Below are 22,280 nucleotides of genomic sequence, written 5' to 3' on the forward strand. Positions count from 1 at the left end.
AAAAAGGGGTTGAAAGTTTGTATGGATATCAAACATTTTTTCGAACGCGGGACTTGAATCTTTGTATTTGGGGATATTATTAAAAGACAGGAAAAGTAATTTCAGCGTTTTGTAAAATTCATCCCCTAACAGGATTAAAAAGGGGTTGAAAGTTTGAATCCATAACAAATGCTTTTGATGCAAATACGTTTTTGGAAATTCAACCCCTAAGGGGGTTAAAAAGGGGATGAAAGTTCGTCTTGGGGTGCAAATTTCATTTTAAGCTAGGAACTTGAAACTTTGCAAATAGATATTAAATTTAAATACAAGAAAACTGATTTCAGCGTTTTTGAAAATTCATCCCCTAAGGTGGTGAAAAAAGGGTTGAAAGTTTGTATGGATATCAAACATTTTTTCGAGCGCGGGACTTGAATCTTTGTATTTGGGGATATTATTAAAAGACAGGAAAAGTAATTTCAGCGTTTTGTAAAATTCATCCCCTAACAGGGTTAAAAAGAGGTTGAAAATTTGTATGTGGTTCATATTTTATTTTAAGCTAGGTACTTGAAAGTTCGTAAAAAGATATATTATTAAAATACAAGAAAACTAATTTCTGCGTTTTTGAAAATTCATCCCGTAAGGTGGTAAAAAAGGGGTTGAAAGTTTGTATGGATATCAAACATTTTTTCGAACGCGGGACTTGAATCTTTGTATTTGGGGATATTATTAAAAGACAGGAAAAGTAATTTCAGCGTTTTGTAAAATTCATCCCCTAACAGGGTTAAAAAGGGGTTGAAAGTTTGAATCCATAACAAATGCTTTGAAACTTCTTAGAAAGGCATAATAGCCGATTACAAAATAAAGTAATTGCAACGTTTTTGGAAATTCAACCCCTAAGGGATTTAAAAAGGGGATGAAAGTTCGTCTTGGGTGCAAATTTTATTTTAAGGTAGAAACTTGAAAATTTGCAAAAAGATATTAAATTTAAACACAAGAAAACTAATTTCAGCGTTTTTGAAAATTCATCCCCTAAGGTGACGAGAAAGGGGTTGAAAGATTGTATGGATATCAAAAATTTATTTTGAGCGCGGGACTTGAATCTTTGTATTTGGGGATATTATTAGAAGACAATACAAGTAATTTCAGCATTTTGTAAAATTCATCCCCTAACAGGTTTAAAAAGGGGTTGAAAATTTGTACAGGGTTCAAATTTTATTTTAAGCTAGGAACTTGAAACTTCATAAAAAGGTATTATTTTAAAACGGAAAAAAAAAATTCAGCGTTTTTGAAAATTTATATCTCAAGGTGGTGAAAAAGGGGTTGAAAGTTTGTATGGAGTTCAAACATTTTTGTGAGAACGGGCTTGAATCTTTGTACAGAGGCATATTATTAGAATACAAGAAATGTAATTTCAGCGTTTTTTTAAAATTCATCCCCTAAAATGGTTTAAAAGGGGTTGAAAGTTTATATTCAGTTCACAATATCAACATTAAATATATTATGTTATAGACGTAATGGCTTACTTTAGATATGTACGGTTAATAGTTACACTATTGTCTTAGGTTTACCTGTAAAGATAGTTGTAAGTACGGGAAAAAAAAATATAGGGTTCAAATTTTATTTACTTCAAACTTCGTAAATAGGTAGTTAGGTAAATAGAGGACATGAAAATCTTCTAAGGGGTTTGAGAGGGATTATGTCGAGAACAATTTTATTCAGTTAGGGGCTAGAAACTTCGTAGGTTGTGAAAGACAAGTCTCATGCGTTGTATAATATTAATAATTAACAAATGATTAACCGTCCTACTGCAATATTTTGCTGCATAATGTTCTAAGCTAATGTAGAATATATAACCACCAATATACAAATCCACGCGTACGAAGTCGCGGGCAACAGCTAGTACGATATAAAAGATAATTCAAGAGAGTTTTTAATTTTCGAATTCCGATGTTCATATTAAGTAAAAAGCGTTGGTGGCCTAGCGGTAAGATGCGAGTTTCAATGCGGAGCTCTCGGGTTTAAATCCCAGCTAGCCAGCGTTGCGATGAGTCTTTCTCAACTTATAAATAAATATATTATCGTACATACGACGTCGTCGTCGTATCTTACGATATAATAATATCGTTTGACATTTAGCATTCGTTTTCGGCGAAGAAAAACACCGTGAGGAAACCGGACTAACTCCGGCTGTTCTCCTCTACAGGTTGAATTTCTTAACCGTCGAGTTCGGTGAAGAGGTTCACTGATTCTAGAGAATTTGGTAAGCAAGTTCGGTATTCTAGTGAAATTCGCTCAGCAAGTTCGGTACTTATATAACGATACCTTAGTGTACACACATAGGTATTAATTACGAGGAAAGTATTGTTGTAAACAGTAGCACCATAGTGCAGACACGTAGTCTTGATTGCACCGAATTTTTACGCGTAAGTGTGTACTAGGGTATTTATTTATTTATTGAAACTTTATTGCACAAAATATATACAACAATGTACAAATGGCGGACTTAATGCCAAATGGCATTCTCTATCAGTTAACCATAGGGCTAGACAGATCGGGTAGGGTATCGATAAGTAATAAGTAGGTTAGGTATTCTCGTGATTTTTTGTCGAACCAGGCGTGCCAGACAAGGTGACGATCGTTTGCGCTTTGCCATCGAATATATAGCTTTGTGTCTCTCTATTACTCTTCCATATTAGTGCGACAGTGACAGTTGCGTTTCGTTTGCTCGTAGCGTTACCGGTTGGCACGTTGTCTACGGGGCCACAGAGCTAAAACCGCGAAAATCGAAGTTGGCGGGCATATATCTTTCTCGGTCACTCTATTTACGCCTTCATTGGAGTAAAAGAGAAAGATCCCGCAATTTGCGAAATTAGGTTTCCGCGGTAGGCCTTAGTTTAAGATAATTTTTAACGAAACTATGTATAAGTGATCCAGAGGGCTTAGTGGGCACTCGAATAATAATTCGATAAACATTTCCCATCTCTACAAGCATTTGCTGAGAGCTAGACCCATAAAGAGCATGAAGTCCTAGTTTATTACTATCCTATGAATTTTCTGGTCCATTCGCCGATTGAAATGTTTAATGTAATTAAGGTACTTTCCAAATGTTTATGTTTCCAGAAGTTTGATTTGAATAAAATTTTCAATAATCATTTCAAATCATTTGACTGTTTCAATATTTACCCAGTGATTTCAATGCTTTTACAGAATGATAAGTATAAAGTAAGGTCAAGTAATGTGGCTAATTCCGTCATAGGGCCCGATTCGGATTTTGTAATAGACATCTAAAAGATATCTTTTAGACATCGCCAAGATACGATAACGATATGTTTAAGATCTAACCTGTCAAAAATTGAAACTTGACCAATTCCGCGATTCTGGAGATACTCTTGAACGATTTCCACAAGATATGACTTAGAGATCCAATTCACATCTAATAGATATCTAACTCTATCTAACGTAAAAGTGACATTGGTTGCCCGAATTGCGCTGCAAAAGAGAAATAGTTGAAATCTAAACTATTACGTACCTAAAATGGATCTAGTACGTGTCGTCTCTTGTGAATATCTTGAAGTTCGAATACGGCAGATAGGGCCTATTTCGTCCACGAGCGTTTGCTTTTGATTGCTGAAACTATCGATGTCGATTGTCGATGAATTTATCAATTTTTTCGTTGTTCGAGAAAAACGCTAATGTTCGGAATAGACCCTATGCCGGAATTACTTCAAATCGTATGATAGACTTGCTGAAAATGGCATTTTCTAATAACATGGTTTCTTTGAATAGAATATATTTCCCTATGAATAGGTATGCTGTTGACGAAGCGTAAACTAGAGTCCGCCTAAGCTAACTGTGCACCAAAGTGAGGCAATTATATCCTAAATGTCATATTTTCATATAAATTTAATGATGACATTGTCATTGCAAATATGTGGGAGTACTTAAGACCAAAGAAAGTCTGCAGCGCTAAATTAAAAGTAGTAGTAGTTTTTAAAAATCAGTATGTGACAACACCACAGAAAATGGATTAAATAGTGTTGATACTAGTGAAATTTCTACCATATTTACCGTCCAATTACCGTCTATGAAAAAATCAAGCTGTGCATTATGGTTATATAAATTTAATTCCAACAATAGATGTCACTATTAATATGTATAGGTACATAAACTAATATTGATAAATAACATTGGGAGAATGTGACATTTGGCATCATCAAAATTATTGAGCTTTTGTAATATCCGCGACGGCCTAGTGGTATACAGGTACAGAGGGTCTACCGCGAACACCAAGGTTCGCAAATTGCAGGAATCCGTCTCTTTTACTTCCATCAAGGCGTATTTAGATTGACAGAGAAATTGCCCGCAATTTGCGAACTTCGGTTTTCGGAAAACCTAAATAAACCATTAAAACAATAAACATATATTAAGAATAAATTTAAGCTTTAACTAGTAGACCAGGTACCCATGCCGTAAGTATAAGCATGGAGGCTGTGGGTTCGAGCTCGAAACCCGGTTAGTACCAATGAGTTTCTCAAAATATTAGAGGAAGTTCATAAGGTAAGATGCCTATACCTATTAGGTGTGTTCAATTTGCAGTGAAACCTTAATCTAAACCAATATTATATTATCTACATAATATGGTGCAAGTATTAAGATGTTTCCTTCCATTTACCCGTCATCAATTTTGTAAACATTGTCGTTTTTGAGCTTGAATCGCCTCGTGCTGATTTTTTACTAGTGTAAAATTATTCGTCTTGCGGAAAAGTAACTCCCGCATGCCGGTTTTGTAAGGTTTCAATATGTTTTTTCCGTTCATCACAAAACGCAACGAATATTTAAACCATTTTGACTAACACATAGCATAGTGATGACGTTTACTGACTGCTAAAAAACATTGCCATATATAGATTTTTAACTCGCTGTCAAATTATTGCGCTGTAGATTTCTTTGGTCTTACTCTAGCTGTTGATTGCTACAAAATTCATATTCATGCTACAATAATGATACTGTCTTATGTCATAATTTTATCGACATCAACATATAGTAAGTTTCACTGGCCCTCGCACTTTTTAAACGTCAAAACAAATTGCACGTTACCCCGCCAAACCGGGGTATGCCGAGGGCCTACCGCGAAAACCTTCGCAAATTGCGGGCATCTTTCTCTGTCACTCTAATTACGCCTTCATTGGAGTAAAAGAGAAAGATCCCCGCGATTTGCGAATTTCGGGTTTTCCCGGTAGGCCCTCTGTACCCCTAGTGTAAATTTCATTCGATAGCATGACGTGACGTACTTACGCGTTTACGTTAAGTCTAATTTTGTATGGGATTTTGAGTTTCCAAAACGTCCCGCTTGGCGCGCTGTTCAAAATCCCATACAAAAATAGACATTACACAAACGCGAACATTCGTCACGCTATTGAACGAAATTTACACTAGGGGTTCTGATTTATTTTAAAATATTCATTAGTTTCATTACACTGGACTTTTTTAAACTTAACTCAATCCAAATTGTAATTAAGTTTATAAAGTTAGCTTTGTAAAATTTGTAAACTCCGTAATAATGTTTCTTGTTTCGGTAAAAAGTGAGAAAGTTTTAAGTTAATTTAGATTGTATTTATCCAATTTACTTGTAATAAAATTAAATTTATGAAAGTTTGTTAGGATTCCTTTATTAGAATAGAATAGAAAAAGCAGCTTTTTTTAAATTAAATAGACTTTCTTTAATTGAATAATGCAAAGTTTGCAGTAATGGCGCGCCAGTGGACGATAAAAGGCTAATATGATGATGATGAAATACCCCTTTGGAAGACAACAGGTGTAAAGCAATTAAAGTATAGGTACCTATTTTTAATTTTTAACAAGCAGAAACATCTGCGAACGACGCTGTTAAGCTTAGAATCTAAAAATTAAAAATAGATACCTATACTTTAATTGCTTTACACCTGTTGTCTTCCAAAGGGGTATTTCAACATCATCATATCAGTGGAAACAATTACTGTCTTGGATAAGACTTTAACTCTCGGCCTCCGGATCGATACTCCAGCGCTCTGCCATCTAAGCCACCAAGACCTCATCCATAGCCAGAATAGAATAACAAACGAGACAATACATAATATAAAAGAAAACACAAAATAAGATTAAAGTGCCCTGAAATGGCCTCATCTCAGCATGTTGCTGGTGGCCAGCAAATCTTTCCACCAGATGGATCAAGCAAGCGTACCTCTTTATAAAAGGTGAAGTTGTCTGGTGTAGAGATGCTCCTACCTCAAGCTAGCGTACCTCTTTATAGGTGAAGTTGTCTGGTGCTGGTGATGCTCCTACCTCAAGCAAGCGTACCTCTTTATAGAAGGTGAAGTTGTCTGGTGCTGGTGATGCTCCTACCTCAAGCAAGCGTACCTCTTTATAGAAGGTGAAGTTGTCTGGTGCTGGTGATGCTCCTACCTCAAGCAAGCGTACCTCTTTATAGAAGGTGAAGTTGTCTGGTGCTGGTGATGCTACTACCTCAAGCAAGCGTACCTCTTTATAGAAGGTGAAGTTGTCTGGTGCCGGTGATGCCCCTACCTCAAGCAAGCGTACCTCTTTATAGAAGGTGAAGTTGTCTGGTGCTGGTGATGCTCCTACCTCAAGCAAGCGTACCTCTTTATAGGAGGTGAAGTTATCTGGTGCTGGTGATGCTCCTACCTCAAGCAAGCGTACCTCTTTATAGGAGGTGAAGTTGTCTGGTGCTGGTGATGCTCCTACCTCAAACAAGCGTACCTCTTTATAGAAATTGAAGTTGTCTGGTGCTGGTGATGCTCCTACCTCAAGAAAGCGTACCTCTTTATAGAAGGTGAAGTTGTCTGGTGCTGGTGATGCTCTTACCTCAAGCAAGTGTACCTCTTTATAGAAGGTGAAGTTGTCTGGTGCTAGTGATGTTCCTACCTCAAGCAAGCGTACCTCTTTATGAAGGTGAAGTTGTCTGGTGCTGGTGATGCTACTACCTCAAGCAAGCGTACCTCTTTATAGAAGATAAAGTTATCTGATGCCGCTGATGTTACTACCTCAAGCAAGCGTGCCTCTTTATAGAACGTGAAGTTGTCTTGTGCTGGTGATGCTCCTACCTCAAGCAAGCGTACCTCTTTATAGAAGGTGAAGTTGTCTGGTGCTGGTGAAGCGTCAGCAGAACACAGGAGCTCGGCATTCTCGTCCTCACGCAGCAGACGAGCTTCTCTCGGCTCCAGCAATGATATCTGAGCCACGGGTGGATCTGGAACAAGGGCATTATTAGTATCTTTACCATCTTAGCAAAATTAAGAGAGTAAATATGATTTATTTCGCTAGAAATCTGGTTGATAAGGTGTTGCATGCAATTTCGCGAGTTTAGCACATTTCGTCAATAATTTAGTCATTCAAATTATTATTTTGTAACCTACATTAGTTACATTACTTACAAACTATTTACATTTTTAACAAGCTTTTATTAGGTCGACCTGTATGTAACTAACTATGTAATGGAATCTAAGGTAACTAATTTAACCGTCTTCCAAGGATCTTAGCGTCATGAAAATTGGCAGCTGTATGTAGTTCTGATGAGAATACAATAATATGGTACTGTCGAACTGATCTGATGATGGAGACAGGAGGTGGCCATAGGAACTCTCAACCTGTATGTAACTAACATGTAATGGAATCTAAGGTAACTAATTTAACCATCTTCCAAGGATGTAGCGTCATGAAAATTGGCAGCTGTATGTAGTTCAGATGACAATACAATAATATGGTACTGTCGAACTGATCTGATGATGGAGACAGGAGGTGGCCATAGGAACTCTCAACCTGTATGTAACTAACATGTAATGGAATCTAAGGTAACTAATTTAACCATCTTCCAAGGATCGTAGCGTCATGAAAATTGGCAGCTGTATGTAGTTCAGATGACAATACAATAATATGGTACTGTCGAACTGATCTGACGATGAAGACAGGCGGTGGCCATAGGAACTCTGTGATGAAACAACGCAACCTAATTGTGTTAGGGGTTTATAGAATTGTCTCGATGAATATTAGTTGTCTGTCGTAAGAAAAGTACAGTCAGCGATAAAAGCTTGTACCAAAAATTTAATTTTTGCCAAAAACTTATCTTACATACTAACATATCCTCATTATCGCTTTAACCCTTTTCACGTTAGACCCGGCCGGCTGTGCCATGTCCGGGCCGGAGCTTCCGGCGCTTACTTTTCTATGACAGATGACAGGTGATCACGTGATGCTTTCCATAGAAAACGAGGCTCCGGAATCTCCGGCCCGAACACGGCCCGGTCTAACGTGAGTCATCCTTTATAATACAATTTATACCTAGCAACGTACAAACAGAAACTATGTAAATGTACAAAAAACAGTCCTTAAATGTCATTTTAGTGAAATAATTTCTAAACTGAATAAAAAGCTTTTTTGCGCTTGGGCCGGGCCACGTAGCGGCCATATCAGTTGTAATAGACTCGTTTTGTTTGAGAGTGAATCTTCTGTACCTATAGTAATTTATTTTGTCGTTTGAGGTTATATCAAAAGATCAATAACTTGCACTTAAGATATCGATAAATTGGTATTTACGACACCAAAGGCATTGACAGTTATCCTCCAGAATAACCAAATCGCATTTTAACAAAGCCCAGACTGAATATTTCAAATGCTTGACAACGGTAGAAATTGTATATTCGCCGCACGCCGCTTGACAAAGTCCGAACCACAATGGGCGGGGGACAGAAAAAACAGACTATTTAACAGGAAAGGGGACGAGCGGTTATCCATACAAACGTTGATTAGATTAGATTATTTATTTCGTAATACAGATTACATTATAAATTGCAGGTATGTCAATCTACAAGAATTCATATTATGATCATCAAAACAAGGAGGCCACAAGAATATAGGTAATCAATAAAATATCAAATTAACAATGAAATAATTACAGAATGATAAGATTTTAAAATAATGTCAAGATAGTATCTCCTGTGGCGGATCGTCAAAACCTACATCATTCATAAATTCGTTGTCCTCGTTTTCCTCACTATTGACATTAAAGACAAAATTTTCGCAGAGTTTAATGTACCTATATCCGCCTATTGTTACCTACATATCCTGGTACCTGTTCATACCTATGTACCATTTATTTTTGTAGTGTGCAATAAAGCATTTTATTATTATGAGCAGAGGCCCTTTAAGACAAATTAATCTAAAAGCAAATTACTATAAATTTAAATTACTAAAAGCAAATTACTATTGAAATTACTAAAAGCAAATTACTATAAATTACATTTACAGCAGTAAGTACTTGACACTCTACAGTGATTAGGAATTAGAACCTTTACTACCAGGCAGAATTTACCCGCGGTACGCTCTAACCCGCTGCCGCAGTTGATTCTAACGCGATCTCTGAGGAGATGAACATCTTCCATTAGAACCGTTCTTCATCTTGCTAAGAGAGTTATTTCGGATAGTTTTGTATGTTAAGTAATTATTCACGCCAAGTGTTACCAACACTTTATGGTAAATCGTAAAGTGGCTGTTCTCCCCGGCACCGGGGCCTAGAGACCAGTACAATTACGTTGTTTGTTTATTTTCAAAGTTGAATTATTGTATTTCGTGTGCTAAGTTAGGAATTGTGTTAATAAAATATCGGGACACACGTGGAAATTGGTCAATTTAATTACACATAGGATTTACGGTTGTGTGTGTTGAATTGGCAATCTAATTTATCGTTTAGGCCCCGTAAATTCGGATTCTTCTCTCGCTCTCACTGAGCGTACAAGCGTTTTATTACATACGTGGAAAACTAACAGCTTTATACATTTCTACAGACTATAATAGAATTAGCCAATTACAGGTTCTCACGAATATGTGAAAGTGGTTCCATTCCAACGTAGTCCCCTTTTTCCTCTCTGGATATTCACATTATTGTTAATATTTTGACATACTTTGATGTACCTAAATCAAACCCCTTCGTTTAATTTTTTTAGAATTTTTGATTATGATGATACTTATGAGCATTTAAAATTTTGTACGGAATTTGTTTATCGCTCCTAACTCTTATAATAATTATAATTTGCTTGTATTTTAATTTGTTATTTTTTATTTAGTTTAATTTGTAATTTTACCGGATATGGACTCTGTCTAAAATAAAATTATATTATTTTATATATTTTATTAATAATCAAATAATCGGAAATATTCAAACGAAGGGGCATATAGCTATAATATGCTATCATAGCTTTCTATAATATTAATATCCAGATAGAAAATGGGGACTACGTTTATAAAATATGACGAAGCGATCGTCCCCTTTCCTCTTAAGTTTGAATCTTCTCTCATTGAAACTAGATATTTTTTAATCAGAAGAAAAATGTGAAACGGTTTCCATTGAAATGAAATGAACGTTCAGTTTTAATAAAAGCAGTCTTTTTAACTAATGAAACGATTCAATTGTACAATAGAATAACAAAGTGAGATATTAGATTTCAGGTAGATTTAACTATAAACGTTGAACCTACCTACATTACTATTACTATAGAGAAAAGCCATACTAAACAATGAAATTCCATACTAAACAATGTACCACGCGACCAAAACGTCGTAAGCGCCGTAAAATTCATGGCGCTTTCGCGTTTAAGTCGCGAGATCCACGCTCCGTTTCTATGGTTTGTTGTGAAAACAACAACAACTCATGGGGTAAAATACTGGTTCTCTGTGCCGGTATGTACGTAGTAATAAAAGCTATTTATTCTTGGAGGTTCTTTCATGAAACTTATTTCTCACTGGCTGTCAGTTAGCTGTTATTAATGTGTAGTATTTCGCTCTGACTTGTCCGTACTTACTACAACGGAACGTGGGATTTCTTTCCGCTAGGCACACTACTGGCGTATAATGATATTATTACTCGTAAGACTATTATCTCAGTTTAAGTAATATTATTTCTTTCAAGATGAACACGCTTCACAGTTCCATTAGTTGTATTACTCCAACCCACGCGTTGTGACCAAACAATCAAGTGAGCATAATTTGTATCGTGCTCATTTGCTCAAAACCCAATTTACCTATAAAACTGGCACCTGCCATCTTCTAACAAAAATGTCATTTAATTTCCCAGTCGGGTGAAAAAAGCAATCTAATCAAAAACTTTCTTTTCGTTTTAACAATCACTACTTTGAATGGTAATAAGAACCAATTTAGCTTGCTTTGATTTGTCCGTGATATAGTAATATTAAGTTCATTGCATTATCATTTAAGGTGAATAATCGAATTAAGGTAAAAATATATATATATATATATAGGTAATAACCGCCAAAGTTAACATCCAATATCCTCCATTTTGTTTTGCAAAGCTCATTTTTCAATAAAAAATTGTCGCAAGGCGCGACACTTAATACATTCACGAAGATGTGTTTTCGTTCTTCATTTGGTATCCAGTATAAGTTAAAACGTACCAAAAGGCCCCAACAAGCCAACAGAGAATCTGGTAAAAACCTTTGAAAAATAATACTAGTTTTGGATATTAGATGTAACTGACTGAAATAAATGTCATATACTAAGAAAAAGTGACCCATCAGGCTGGAAACGAACCAGCGTCCTCTGCTATCGCGGCAGGTGCCTGTTGCCATTCGGCCACCGGGCCACAGCGGCATAGGTCGAATTTTTCCAAGTATATTTTATGCACTTCTTACTGAAGGCTTATGACGCCCACGCCCCCTGGCAACGATGGTGTTAGGAAACCTGCACCCTGTAACTCACGTCTTTTTAGTCACGAGTTTCTGGTGTTGGGTGACCCAAAGGGCGATTGTGCACTACAATGAATTTTACTGTCCGGCAGTCCGAGTTTTTGCGGTCCGATATGGCACGCCATTATATGTATATAGTAGCTTGTGCACTAGACGTAATTTTACCGTCCGACATTTTACTTTTCCCCATTCCGGACAGTTTTTTTCCGGTCCGAGATGACAGCTATGAAAAACGTGTTTATATGCTTGTGCACTGCGTCTGGAATTAGTATTATTCATGACTTAAAATTACGTCTAGTGCACAAGCTACTATATACATTTAATGGCGTGCCATATCGGACCGTAAAAACTCGGACTGCCGGACAGTAAAATTCATTGTAGTGCACAATCGCCCTTTGGGTTACCTCTCTTTTAGTAAAAAGACGGACAAGTGCACAAGCCAATCATCCGTTTTTTATGCATCAGCGCCGCACCTGCGAGTAAAAAGACGGACAAGTGCACAAGCCAATCATCCGTTTTTTTCATGCCATATCGGACCATAAAAACTCGGACTGCCGGACAGTAAAATTCATTGTAGTGCACAATCGCCCAAACTCGCCACCGTGCCCGAAACGACAGCGCAAGACCATCCTAAACTGATTTTTTCATCGCCCGCCCAGTGCGCTGCGCGACGAACGGCAGTACGCGGCGCGCGGTTATCGTGAACGCTACTAAAGACACAGAATAAATAATAGTACGTACAGACGAAGACTCGTTCTCTAACAAAATGCGTCTGTTAGCCACCTAGCGGCCATATCTGCGCTCAGCACAGATATGGCCGCTAGGTGGCGACAGCGCCACGCGCGGCTTATGGCTTTCCCCAAAATTGGGGCCGAACGGATGTACTTTTAGCTACCTGTAGGAAAGCGACGAAATCGCCGAGTGAGACACGCCTGCTAAAGGTGACAGTCCATTTCCAACCGCAGCTGCACTACTGTTCATTTTACTATGGAAATTGACAGTAATTAATGTACAGCGACGCGTTCAGTACTAGTAGTGCAGCTGCAGTCAGAAATGGAATGTAACCCCAACAGCCATATTCGAACTTTCAGATACGTCAAATATTAGATATCGAAACGATATGGATTGGATATGTCAGTTTCAAGCAAGTGTCAAAAGTGACGTTTTTGTTTGAGGAAACATCCAATCCATATCGTTTCGATAGGTATCTAATATTTGACGTATCTTAAAGTTCGAATATGGCTGTAATGCACTGTCAGTGCTTGAAGATCGAGACCTAGGCTCTCAGAAACATGTCATATGAATGACTAAAATTACGTGAGTTTAACCGATTTTTTGCCTTAAATCATACTGTAAGTTTCAAGGTAAGTTTGAAACTGGTTTACTTTAAACATCTTTTGCGAATCCCCCAGTTTCCTTAGACCAAATTGAATTTGTCCCCAGAATTTCTTTTTTACGAAGCCGATGATGATACAGATCAAATTACGCTAATGAAATAACAAAGTTCTTTTGTCGCGTGATGTAATAACGATAGATAACTTGTCCGGAGATGAAGATCGATTTCGACGAAATAAGCAATTTCAAACACAGTATTTTATTACTTTTTAGGCATCCGTACCTCAAAAGGAAAAACGGAACCCTTATAGGATTACTCGTGCGTCTGTCTGTCTGTCCGTTTGTCACAGCCTATTTTCTCGAAAACTACTGGACCAATTAAGTTGAAATTTGGTACACATATGTAAGTTTGTGACGCAAAGACGGACATGTAACGTAAAAAATGAATTTTAAACATGGAGCCTACTTTTGGGGAGTTAATGAGAAAATTATAATGAATATTATAGTTGACTAAACTGTATCGAAATTAATATTATAGTTGAGTTTGGGTCCCATAGTGAAGAAAGTATGCGATTTCACTTTGGTATACGAAGTCTTAATTCAAGCATTGCAGTCGACGAGTAGAAAAATCTTCGTAGTTAGTTATGGATGTGTGTATACATTAATGCACCTAATTAAATGTTTACGTTTTTAATTGTCAAAAGTAAAATAAATTAAGAATTTTATTCTAAATTGGAAATTAGAAAAAATCCCTCGTAATCAAATTCCATTAAACATTCTGGTTATTTTTCTCGTATCACGTAACTTCAGGTTAATAAAATTGAAAAACTCTTTACTATTATTCAACTAAGGGCCCTCAGGGTAAGTGGTTGAATAACTGACTCATTTTTATTTAAATTGGAAAGTCATACCGAGCGCGTGGATTATTCTGACTGACCCTTTAACTTTGACCGCGGGCAAAGCAATTTAGTTTCTAAGCAAATATTTTTGATAAAACTTTCATTTTTGCATTGTGTTAGCGGGCTTAAATCTTTTATCAAATGCAGCACAAAAATAAAAAAAAGTATTACGACGACTACGATTTTACACTTATTTTAACTAAAACGAGAGTAAGGTTGATTGAAGTTTGAAGGTAATTTTGAAACAATAATAAAAATCACTACATAGTATAAAACAAAGTCGCCGCTGTCTGTCTGTCCCTATGTATTATGCTTAGATCTTTAAAACTACGTAACGGATTTTGATGTTATTTTTTTAATAGATAGTGATTCAAGAGGAAGGTTTATGTATTTTTTCACCCGTGCGAAGCCGGGGCGGGTCGCTAGTATCATATAAATGCACGTGATAAAGTTTGTTTAAGGATGACTTACGCTAAAACGGTCCGTGTCCAGGCCGAAGCGTCCGGCACTTCGTTTTCTATGACTGATGATTACGGGTGGTTACGTGATATTTTCACTGGAAAACGATGCCGATGCCTCGGGCTGGTCCCGACCGTTCTAGCGTGAGTCAAACTTTAGTCTAAAGAGAATCTTACAGGACAATTCGAGTTTTAGTTATTCGATCTGTTTTCGATATGATACTGATCTTTCAGTGTCAAAAGTGTCGTTTAATGGTTGACCAAATGTCACTTTTGACACTAACAGTATTGAATGATTCACGGTTAGTTTCACTAGACTTATATCGACCGGGATATGAACCGTGTTTACTATACTACCTTTTGTAATACCCGTGAACAAGATGCATATATGTAACTGCGTCGAAGTATCGGGAGCTCAACAACAATACAAAAGGTAATCACGTTTATATTCCGGTCGATATAAGACTTTTGACACTGACAGATCGAATAACTATACAAGTCGAACTGGCCTGTTAATTCTTAAAAACGTGAAGTACAAATATTGCAAAAACTCTTTTGTTATATTTTAACAATTTAGCAACAACCAATTAGTACAAAGTAACTTTCCAAAAACACATCGCAAACAGCAACTACATTTAAAATGTCCGCTTTATCGTTGTAGTAAACTGCGGTGACCACACGCCGCGGTCGCGGTTAGAGACCGTCCTCCGCAAACAGGACTTTCTGGCTACCCTACTCATGATTAGAAAATGTAGCCTGTTTGCTGAATTGGTCGGTGCAATTTTAGATAAAAGATTCTGCTTTTGGGTTAACCAGAGTTTGGGATGGACTATTTTCAATTTGTACCGTTTTCAGCAGTACAAAAGGCTTAGGGAAAATCGGAAACTCGTTATGCTTTTAGTATTCACAGCGTTATAAAACAATGTTACTTATAATAGTTATTTGTTTTACAAGGGGGCAGAGTTGTTGTTTAACCGCTCGTGCTATTATTGATACCCGAGCAAGAGAAAGATTCCAAAATTGAACCACGAGCGTAGCGAGTGGTTCGAAAAATGGAATCTTGAGCGTTGCGAGGGTTTCAAACAGTGTTGCTAGATGAAATCTGAAATATTCAGTAGAAAAAAAATCGTTTTAGCAGTAGATAGGGGAAAAAAGCAGTAGATTTAAAAAGTGATGTCTGCAATAGGTATAATTGAAAAAAAAAATTATGTTCTGACCTGACACCAACTTCCCATAGAAAATTTGTTTTATTTTTCCTTTTTCTGCTGACAAACTGGGCGTGATTGAGTAATTGAGTATAGCTGGCAAATCAAATTGTCAGTAACAGTAAAATGAAGAGTATCATTCTGTCTCTTACTTCTGTTATTATAATTAATAAATGAGCACAAGTTTTTTTTCTACTCATCATTCGCTTGCCCTTATCCCATTCATTTGGGGTCGGCGCAGCATGTTTTTTTCTTCCATACCTCTCTCTCGCCCGTCATCGTCATCTCATCATTCACTTGCGTTCGTTTCATATCATCTCTCACACAGTCCATCCACCTTTTCCTCGGTTTTCCTCTCTCGTTAATTCCCTCCACATTCATTCGTAATACCTTTCTCGTCACATGACTCAGTCCATTCATCTTTTCCTCGGTTTTCCTCTCCCGTTAATTCTCTCCACATTCATTCGTAATACCTTTCTCGTCACATGACTTTCATCCCTCCGCAATCCGCACCACATGCCCATACCACGCTAGGCGATTCGCTCTTACTTTTTCTACTATGGGTGCAACTTTCAAGCTTCCTCTTATATACTCATTCCTTATATCCTATCCATTCTTGTCACACCACACAACCATCTTAACATTCTCATTTCCACTACATGCAATCTCTTCTCATCCGTCACCTTTAGAGCCCAACACTCCATCCATACATGACGACAGGTCTTATGATGGTTTTATAAATCTTACCCCTCGTTTTCGAAAAATCAGTAGCTCACCAGCAAAAAGCAGTAGATCAGTAGATATTTTTAAAATCAGATAGATTTACTGCTTAATCAGTAGATCTGGCAACACTGGTTTCAAAGCACGAGGGTTAAACAAAATTTGCCCCCGAGTGAAACACAAATTTTTTTACCACACCAACCCGAAGCAAATATTAAATGTAAAATATCAAACAAAATCAAACCTAATCAAATCCAAATGAATGTCATTAAATATTTATCATCCAAAATCATCATTTAAAAGTCAATTCTACCAGCAAACATAAGAAAACAACTCAAAATTTGCATTTGATTACTTTGCCTCACATGTGAATAAAATGCAACTTTGCTATCAGTTTTTGAAGTGCAAAGTCAGCCTTTCCGAGCTGGTGTGGTGAAAATAATAATAAAATGACTGTAGATGGCCGTCTGTTGAGAATGTTATATATAGAATTACTTAAGTCATTCATTCTTACATATGGCCATATTTTGTGTATGGCCAAATTAATTCATATTAATGTCATTACGGAAACCATCAATAAGGAAAATATCGTATGATTCCATAAATATATTTTCCGTCATAAGTCTCCGAAACGCAAAATAAATAAATACACAGGTCGACATATTTAATTCCCACGGTAAGTTCAATAAGGCATGTGTTGTGGGTAGGGATTGCAATCCGGATCCCAAATGTATAAAATTATCCGGATCTGGATCCGGATCCGCGGATATTCCCATACATTTCGGATCCGTCGTGCAAACTTTAGTTGTGGGTGACTAGATGACGATATATAATACTAGCTTTTGCCCGCCACTTCGTCTACGTAGAATAATGATGATTACCTATTGATAAAAACTATCCTAACGTCCTACCCCGGGCTTCAGACAATCTTCATACCAAATTAAAAATTGGTTCAGCGGTTTAAGCGTAAAGTGGTAATTTCACATTTGACTAAGCCCCACAGTACTTAAGCCTTCTTGAGCTAAAATACATACATAGAAAACATGCATAACTCAGGAACACATATTTGTGATACACACACAAATAAATGCCCTTACCAGGATTCGAACCCGGGACCTCCTGCTTCGTAGGCAGGGTCACTACCGACTAGGCTATACCGGCCGTCAAGATAATAGGGTAACCTAATTATTCTGATAACTACGGATAGTTTTAAATCAGAAGAAAACATAGCCTTCCCTCCTACGGTCGGGTAAAAGCATATATCTTTTGCTTGAGTGACTCCTCATAGTTGATACAGCGCCGCACATTTGAACGTCGTCCAAATTGGCACCGGTTGGATTTATTTCTTAACTTGGCGTATTTGTGGTGTTCCTAGTGCTATGTCATATTTAAGCCCCATTTAGACGGTTCAAGAACTTGCATGCAATATTCGATACATTGGTAACTATAGAGTAAAATTAGCGCTGGTGGTAGCGGTAAGAGCGTGCGACTTGCAATCCGGAGGTCACGGGTTCAAACCCCGGCTCGTACCAATGAGTTTTTCGGAGCTTATGTACGAAATATCATTTGATATTTACCAGTCGCTTTTCGTGAGGAAACCTGACTATTCTTGGGATAAGTTGCCAAGCGGACCCCAGGCTCCTATGAGCCATGGCAAAATGCCGCAATTAAACGAAAATAGCATGTAAGTAAAGCCTGTCCGATTTCTATGATCAAGTTCGCTATAAATTTTAGGTAGGTATCTATGACATACTTGATCTTAGAAAAACGGACAGTTTATACTTGAACCGTGTAAATGGGGCTTAAGATAATAATAATATATGTGATATATATATGGGGCATTATCTATGAAAAGGGACCTTATTGTCGATGGCGCTTACGCCGCACAGCGTCGCGCGGTATTGTATTTATATCGGAGCATCGTTAATAATGGCGTAAGCGCCATCGACAATAAGGTCCCTTTTCATAGATAACGTCACATATGTCATTCCTTGCTATGATAGGAACCTCTAGCGCTGTTTATGTGTTAATGTTTGCTTCATCAATAACGTTGTTTTAATCAAAAGAGAGGAGCGACCTGAATGCCCAAATACCCCTTCTTTTCTGAGATAGGTTTAGACATTAAAAAGAGTTATTCTAAAAAGTATTTACTAAAATTGTTTGTGTAAATTTTTAGTTTTAATTTTACATTGTTATTTTAATAGCATTAAAAAAAAACCGCTGATTCAGACAGTCAATTAAGATTTGTACACATGTGGCCAAAAAACAGATGGCCAAATAATATCTTGTCAGGTTACAGACCTTTAGTAGAAAGTAGTATAGGTAGTTTGTAACTTTATCTTTACCATTAGCTTAGTGGCTAACTTGGTCTTCAAAAGTTAAAGTTACAAAACTGCAACTACCAGCAGTTAGATTGCAAACGTACGTTTAAACACATACAATTTTGCTCTTAGTTTAAATACCACGTGAGGAGTTGTTACACTTGTTACTTGTTCCAGATCTGGGCCTTCATAAGACAAATATAGGTTTAATTTAGCAGCTCTGCAGATATGAGGAAACTACTGCAAAAGGTACATATTAGGACTGAAAAGAAGTTAGGATCGGGCGTGTGTAAATATGTTTGGTGTTTTTCCGCGAGATGTGAGTAGTAAAGGTCAGAAATGTTGACTTTTGATATGGAAGCAAGACCAAAATGGGGAAACAAATAGGGAGACATCGGGGAAAATATATACCTACTCGTATTAATTAATTACGTTTGCGTAAATAAATATTATTGACTTTGTGGCATAATGTATTACCAGGTACTACTAATTGTATGCATTTATTAGGTATTATTTACACATACAAACTAATCTTAAATAAAGTAATAATATGCTAATACTAATTTCTGTTACGGACCATAAAATTTGGAAAATAAAATTATGGTTTTAGGATTGAAGCGCCCAACTTACACATGACATCCAACACCACCGAGTCTTCCAGGGTTGGAGAGTCGGCAGACCAACTATCTTCCGCTGTCTTCACTTCTTATTAAAAGCATGCTCCATAAACTTACACATGACATCCAACACCACCGAGTCTTCCAGCGTGTACGCCGGGAACCAAGGGTTGGATACTCGGCAGACCAGCTGTCTTCCGCTGTCTTCCCTTCTTATCCTCCAGGTTAGGACACTTCTTGTCACCTCGCCGTCAACATCCACCTGATGGAAAATGTTTATGATAATATGATTATCTTTTGCTCGCGATTTCGTGATGCTGATGATCATGATTGATAAAACTATTAATGTGTTCTTTGCCGGGCCTCAAACTTTATATATACCAAATTTCCTCAAAATTGGTTCCGTAGCGTGATGAGGTAACAGACTGACAGATAGTGAGAGTTACTCTCGCTTTTATAATATTGTAGGTATATAGTAAGGATGAAGATAAAGTTGGTAATGTAAGGGTTAGAAACCTTCTTTGTCAAAAAGAGGCTGGCGTTATTAAGTCGGGGTTTACGCAAAATTGTAGTTTTTAAAAACGTATTCGTCTAAATGTAGATATATTTATTCACCTTTTCATCCATGCACCCGGACACTTAAACATACAAATATTGAAACAAACTTTCGTGTTTTCCTACCTCTGTTAACGTGGAGTCAATCTTCTGTGAATTGATGAACCAGTCAATATTGGGAGCTGGCTTCGACCCTCGCGTGGTACAAACGAACGCTCGATCATGTCCAGCTCTGCTGATGCCATTGCCTGTCACCCTGACGAACTGTGGCTTTACTGCAATAAAAACAATAATACAGATGATAATGGAATGGAAAGTGATAATATTGATTCAGCTAGTTAGCTTGTTAAAATTTATAACGATGATGAGGAAGTAAAGCAAGCAGGCGAAAATTAATTTAAATCTGCATGCTTACCATACATGGAAGAAATTATATAGTAAAGTGGACGTGATTGTGAATACCGCGCCCATCACAGAAATGCATGCTAATGCAGCCAATAGCAAAAACAGATTTCGATATAGATATGCAGAAAAAGTGGAATATACAAAAATGCTTCCCAGTTTTGATATTAATATATACGTTTTTAGACATTAACAATTTAAACAAGAAAATTATATATACAAGAAGATTAATATGTTTAATGTGTTTTGTGAATGATAAAGATGACAATGATTCTGACGATGCGATGCGTTTATAATAAGTCAGCCATTTGTACTCAGTTTGTACTACCAATTAATCAATTGTTTAGAAATTACTCAAATAAACGTAACACTTTGAAATCAGCAAAAGAAGCACGATTTGTCCGACCATAATAAAATATTTGTCCGACAATAACAGTTACAACAAAAGTAACGAAACAATGATTTCTGATCGACGACAAACTTACAAAATAACGTACTTAATGGATAAGTAATATTTTATAAGTTCAGCGATGAAGATATTAATAACAGGAATATGAATACGAAACAAGTTGAAGAAATATAAAGTGAGCCAATCTTGTTCAAACTTGTTCGAGAGATCATCTCACTTTGTATTTCCTCGACCATACTTATAGAGATACTTACAAAATAACTTAAGCGTAACATCTCTATACACCGCTTTCAACAGCGGAGGCTCCACCCGACACTGGAACCTCGTGCCAGCCATCTCCCTCGTCAGCTCTGGCAGGAGCAGCTGGCAGACTGAGCCTTCCTTCGTGTAGGCCAGGCGCTCTTCTCCTCTGTACCAGGAGACGTCTGGTGGCGGTTTACCTGAGGATAGATACATGCTTTTAGTGAAATGAAACTGAGTAAGTACAAGATGATTTCCTAGTCTCACCATGACCGGTATTCTGATTTAATAATGTTAATATAATATTTAAAACTTTTGCGTTTTGAACACATATTAACTCACATTTATAGACGGGTCTAACGCGAAATGTATTCACATACCTTTATTTACCGACGTTTCGACACAGGTTTCACTGGTCATGGTCGCGGCTAACTGATGTCCCAGCAAAATGTCAAAACAGAGATTTGTGTTAGACCCGTCTATAAATGTGAGTTAATACGTGTTCATAATGTTAAGCTTAAATAATTATTAACTTTCAAATTAATTATAACAAATTATATTATATAAGTTTAGAGGCACTCAAAAAAAAGCTTTAATTACTGAAAAGTAATTTCAAAATTAGTAATTAACCTTTTTTTGCGTTCCTGTAAATTTGTCCATGAGTGTATTTGCTTTTTTTTTTAATTTAGATCCCTTGGAATTTCTGAGATCAACCAATAGATCATCTGATCTTTTCTGTCCAAATACTTTGATAGTCACCCTCATAATACATGTCTTGTTTATTCAAATTAAATCATTTCACTTACCACCAGAAGCTTGGCAAGACAGGAGTAGATCCTGTCCTTCCCTGAACGTTCCTGCCACTGTGCCAAGAATCTCACGACCCTCGGAGTCGTATATTCTTGGAGATTCAGGAGGAACTGCAAAAAATTACTAATGATCTAATTCTGCATTTCGTTTTATATAAATTGTCAGAGCGAAAGGAGTAGGACAACTTTTGAACCACTTATAGTGCACTTGAGCTACGACGAGGAATTTAATGAGAATTTAAATGCTCCCGAAATTACCAAAATGAAATGAACAAGGAACCCTTGCTATCACTGATTTCACTGAGTCCCCGAGTCAAAAACACACGTGTATTACCAGAAACTGCTGTCTTTAATAACGACATGTTTTTGCGACAATGTTTAGTATAAGTAAATAGTTTATTTGTCGCTCAAAGTCAACGGCCTCGGTGAGCCACGTTTTCCACCACTACATGACCTAATAACGAGTCAGATTAGTTAAATCTTTCTCACACGTCTAATTCAAAAATTATTAATGCGATTAAACTTACCGATAACAGTCAAGTTGACCCTATAATTCCTAGTCGGAGAGTCCACATAGTCTA

The 22,280-nt window shown here is 37.0% G+C and overlaps 1 protein-coding gene across 1 annotated transcript in view; it reads right to left on the reverse strand.

Annotated features, from left to right (window-relative positions):
- The window catches only part of LOC134655752 (nephrin-like), a 102,345-nt gene that overhangs the window by 8,495 nt on the left and 71,570 nt on the right, over positions 1-22,280 (reverse strand). Inside the window, exons 4-8 of the mRNA XM_063511218.1 lie at positions 21,697-21,810; positions 20,905-21,090; positions 19,966-20,114; positions 19,402-19,546; positions 7,095-7,225 (exon numbers count right to left, since the gene is read on the reverse strand). Coding sequence (XP_063367288.1) covers positions 7,095-7,225; positions 19,402-19,546; positions 19,966-20,114; positions 20,905-21,090; positions 21,697-21,810 — 725 coding nt within the window. The remainder of the gene's footprint in view (positions 1-7,094; positions 7,226-19,401; positions 19,547-19,965; positions 20,115-20,904; positions 21,091-21,696; positions 21,811-22,280) is intronic.

This window comes from Cydia amplana, chromosome 17, assembly GCF_948474715.1.
Source record: "Cydia amplana chromosome 17, ilCydAmpl1.1, whole genome shotgun sequence".
NCBI classification, from domain to species: Eukaryota; Metazoa; Arthropoda; class Insecta; order Lepidoptera; family Tortricidae; genus Cydia; species Cydia amplana.